The 4,916-nt window shown below is 45.2% G+C and overlaps 1 protein-coding gene across 1 annotated transcript; it reads left to right on the top strand.

Annotated features, from left to right (window-relative positions):
- Positions 1–1,635: 1,635 nt before the first annotated feature.
- LOC101850095 (endochitinase A) lies at positions 1,636–2,831 on the top strand (the record flags this gene model as incomplete). The annotated part of the gene is given in 1 exon segment (XM_005101971.3): positions 1,636–2,831. A coding segment is annotated over 1 exon segment (1,196 nt), but the record flags the coding sequence as incomplete, so codon positions are not given.
- Positions 2,832–4,916: the final 2,085 nt, after the last annotated feature.

Here is a 4,916-nt window from a genome sequence, read left to right as displayed (position 1 = left end):
TATATAATTTGTTTGTAAAATTATTCTTTTGTACATTTCAAACCTGGTCAAGTAACTGTGTATAATAATAGAGAAGACAAATTGAGAGAAAAGTAATGCCAGTTTCATGACTGAAATAAAAGAATGAGTAGGCCTCGATATTACATTAATTGTTTCAAGTAAGAAATGGTTGAGGGAGCGGTGGAAGGAAAATCTTATTTTTTCACCATTAAAGCCTTGACGTTTGCCGTTTTTTTCAGTATCGCGTTGTCTCGTGCTCAATGAGTATTCAGCGTGCACAAAGGAAGGAATCGATAATTCTCACCTGTCTCCGCGCGCTTCCCACGTCGCACTAATCAGCGCTTGTTAATTGTACATCAGACATTTCCCTCGCCTGCAGCCGGCTGTTGTGTTTTCGATTGCGGACTCTGTCATCTTTCGCATTTTGTTTTCAGTGAAATTTTTGTAGAAACGTTTGAGAGCCACGGTACGAAGGTAACCGTACATTAAGTTTTTTAAAAAAGTTTTCTTGCGCTCGAGAACTTTGTCAAAATGAATTCAATCCAGTGAAATAAAGGGTAGAATTGTCTTTGCGATCACTGAGATTTTTCCGGTCAAATTCTCTAAAATGTTAATGCTAAAAGAGACAAATGAATTAAAAAGACAACTGAGTTTGGCAGTAAAGGAATAAAGAGTTGTCATGAAGATAATTGCTACGGTTGAAAGGCGACCAGACGAAGAGATACATGTATAAGCATACAGGCAGACATGCTGGCCGGCTCTCAAATGTATTATATAACTAAAGCGTATACAGGCTTCTCACACACAAACTAATTAGTGGCATCGGTAGTCTGGTGGTTAGGCTATCGGGCTCGTAATCGTGAGATTTCACGTTTCAATGTTCGAGTCTCAGCTCGGTACGATGATGTGTCCTTGGGAAAGACACTTTACGCGAATTTTCCCATTTGGCACAGTGTTATCTGAGATGGATGTTAAATTCGGATGTTCTACCTCTTAAATAACCTTACCGCGTTTTAACAGACGTTAAATCAATTCAATTTTCCACATTTCGGATAAACTAATTCGCTTATTTTGTTTCTCCCTGCAGGGTCTGTCTTCACACGTTGCTTGCAATCTGAACTTGTTAATGGGACCACGCTGAGCCAACACGGTGAGATAGAGCTTCGTTAAAAAACCAACAGAAGTGTTTACAGATGCCGTATTTACGTCAATACGCTGCATGCACCATCGAGTGAAATTCAGAGCCTTTGAAGTCTGGAGTTTGCTGGTTTTCAGTTGAACATTTTTCGTTTGAGATTTGAGGATTCTCTCCCCAACACAAAGTGAGGGATAGCAAAACGTTCTCCACGACCTGGGAGGTGATCAGATGAAGTGTCCGACTCTTAGGCTTTTGCTCAGAAGGATTTCTTATCACCAGTGAAAAGCTTTAGGAAATGATGACTGAATTTTGCCTCTTTTCTAGTCTGTGGATGATCACATATCATTCCTGGAACTTTGTTCTTTGTCACAGCGATGTTTGTTTCTGCAATGAAGGATATCGGTGACAGGTATTCTGATCTAGAGGATAGGAGTTTTTTCCCTGCTCTTTGTGTACTTTTGGATCAGTGAGTACATTTTTTCTTACATTTTTATTCAATGGAGCAGCCAGACGACATCCATCATTACAGTGCAATACGGGTGGGCAATACCTGGGTATACAATGGAGTGGACGGGGATGCCTTTCGTTTCGGCATCAAGCCGTCAACAACGTCATCAATTTCTACTGTCCACACAACCAATGGCAGTCCCGCTTTCAACAAGTCAAGGCCGAATTCTCTCGCTCCGGAAGACGCCCTTTCATCCCCGGCGTCATCTCGCTACACCCCTCCTCAAGCGTCTCGAAGATTTCACGTCTTCTCCCGCTCCTCTCATTCTTCCGCTTCCGGTTCCACGCCACCGCCCTCCCCAAGAGAACAAGACCCGCCCCAACCATCGCCTACCCCGCCCACCCCACGAAAACTCCCACCCACCCCGCCCCCACCCTCCCCGATAAGTCTTGGCCTCCCCCCAGTCCTTCCCCCTCCCCCTGCCGCGGACATGCCGCCCCCGCTCCCCTCCCGCCCCGCCTCCGCCCTCCCTTCCAGATCTGTCTCTCCCACCTCCTCCATGTCGTCGCTCACCTCAGCCACGATGTGGGAGGAGGGACGAACAGACGGCCAATCGTCTTCCTCACCGGAAGACAACCCCGCCCTCTCCTCCCCCTCCTTCTTCCGCTCTTCCGGCACGATCACCGTAGCAGCGTCCCCGAGAAAGTTCAGCCGACAGTTGTCCGAGTCGTCTATCAAACTCTACTCACCGCCCCAACATAGGAGGGGATCCTACGCGACAGACACGCCGTACTCAACACCGCCGTTATCTCCGAGGCTGCCATCGACAACAACAGCGGTATCCTCAGCAGTCATTTCGCTCTCCACGTCCCAGCAAGCCTCCGAGCAATCAAAGCCACCAGCTGAAAACTCCTCACCAAAATCTTCAGAAGCGAAGTCAAAAAAGAACAAAGAATCAAAAGCGGCTAAACGTAAAGAGAAAAACCAAAACAAGAAAGGTGAAGAAACGAAAGGAGAACAGAATGTTGCGATGGCTACCCTTGGTGCAGCGGTCTTGGTGGCGCCTGGACTAATGCCAGTTCAAGATCATAACAGCCACAAGAAGGCAAAAGGCGGGGCGCGGGTAGAGTCTGGGTGCAAAGACTCAGACACCGCTTATGAAACAGCTTCGGACGATGATGACGTGAGAGAACACGTCAATATTGTGGACACCGTGGGGTCTTCAGGGAAGAGATCTGGGTCTCCTAGAAGGGTGAGTTGATTAGGCGATGAACTATGAATCCACAGGCAGAGTCAGTATCACTGTTGAGTAAAGGTACTGATGACTCTGGGTCGAACCCCAGAAGGGCATTTTTAACTTTGGTTAAATGGGGGGGGGGGGGGGGGGGGAGGGTGTTAAAGGCTCTTCCCCTACACGGATGAGTTATATTCTTTTTCGTGAGGAATGCTAAATACAAATTAAACAGCCCTGCAGTATTCAAAGAGGTGTTACAAAGCCAAGCCGTGCCACAAAATTGTTTTTTTAGTTTTCTTTTCTAGGTACACTTTGAACGTTTTCATACTGAAGTTAACTGTGTTATGTCTTTCTGTCTTTTCGAGCTTCCTCAATTCTCGGCTGGCTGGCGTTTGTGGTGAATCTATATTATCGGGTATCTCCGTCTATCTTCTGGGATACAGTATCCGACGCTGCTTGGTTTCACCCTGAAAAGCAAGGTCAAAGCAGTCCACCTTCTAAATGCTTTAAGTTGTATTGATAGAGACGTAAAGCTTCTACTATCAGTTGAACAGTCTGGCACAGCCACTTTCTTGTGTGACTCTTTAATTATATGCCCAATTATTATTATACGATATGTGCTCTTACAGATTAGGACTCATTCCTTACTTTTCCAGTCCAAAGAGCACAATGACAATCATTTGCTGTCATCATGCGCGGTTCAGTATTTGTGCCCGCCACGACTTGCCAGTGTCCCTACAAGCTTGGACAGGTCTTATAGTGTGTAGACAAACCATTAGGATTTATCCTGAGGATTATTGTTTAGGGACAATTTTAATTTGACTGAGGCGAAACGGTGGTCCTTCAGAACTTTTAGGGAAAAAGGAAAAAAAAAGGGGGGGAACCTCTGGATTCTCGGTTGATTGAAGAGATTTGAGTTGTTCACAATTAATTAATTCTTCCATCTTCACTTTGTAGCGCCTTTGTTTTTTTATAGGGGGGTTCTATCGCAAGGGTAAGTTTTAAGAGTATGGTATAGGTAGTGTTGGGTCACATTTCGGGATATAATTAGGGGCCTCTTTCGTAGCATTTGATAGTGCAATATTTTTCACTCTTTAAGGGCGTAGGGGACACACAAATCCGACCAGAAACAGACCAAACACCGCGTCTCGGCACATTTCAAACCATCATGAACCACTTAGAAAGATGAGTTTGCACATTTCATGGTATGCATCATTTTGCCTGCCATTTTAAGTCTCAGGTAAAGAAATCAGATAGGAAAATCTGCAAGAAGAATGAAGCTACGACTTTTTTTTTTAAAGTGCTGCACAAAAAGAACTTCTTCAAGCGTTGTCAAATGCTCAGACAGGGCGCCTCCAATGTGTTCAAATGTTCACAATGTTTCTCAGGAGCTTCCACTGGACAGTTCTCTTCCTAGCTTTCCTTTTTTCTGCATCTAACCCCAAGTATTTCAGGGAAAGAAATCAAGATGTCGTACTTGAAAAAGCCTGCGTGGGCCGCTCGCTGATAAAAACAATTAGGAAGGGACAAAAGTAGTTTCTGGGACACTTAAATATACACAAGGAGCCCGAGCATCTAGCTCTCGCTTGCAAAATTGAAGGTAAACAAGACCCAAAGCAATTTAATTGGACAGCCAAAACAGAATGGTGACGGGCGGGGAAAGATCAGGATAATACATGTAATGTAGCTTATTCGAGAGCATCAGCGCAGAGGAATGAATGTTGAATCATGATGATGGTGAGTAACTATGGCGGGTGGCAATGGGACCGTCATACTGGCCTAGATGCTACAAAATGGGGCAAACATCGGGTTGTTGCCACAAGACGGTTGCTTTCAGTATTGACACCTTTCCTGTCTACATTTCGTTCGTCAATAGAGTACTGAGTATTGCCTTCCTCTTCTTCCGCCTCTTTCGCGCTGCTATTGGGTATTGGGTATAGGCGGTCAAAATAGGCTATCCACCTGTCTCTGTTATTGGCGATTTTCTCCACCCCCAGCCAGCCGTGTTCCATATACAGGAGACCTTCCTTTAGATATTGTACCCAGGTGAATCTCAGCCTTCCTCTCTTTCTCATCTCCTTGGGATTCTATCTCAG

The sequence above is a fragment of the Aplysia californica genome, unplaced genomic scaffold (assembly GCF_000002075.1).
Source record: "Aplysia californica isolate F4 #8 unplaced genomic scaffold, AplCal3.0 scaffold00306, whole genome shotgun sequence".
NCBI lineage: Eukaryota > Metazoa > Mollusca > Gastropoda > Aplysiida > Aplysiidae > Aplysia > Aplysia californica.
The sequence above is the reverse complement of the archived record's forward strand: the minus strand, read 5'-3'. Positions and strand labels throughout refer to the sequence as shown.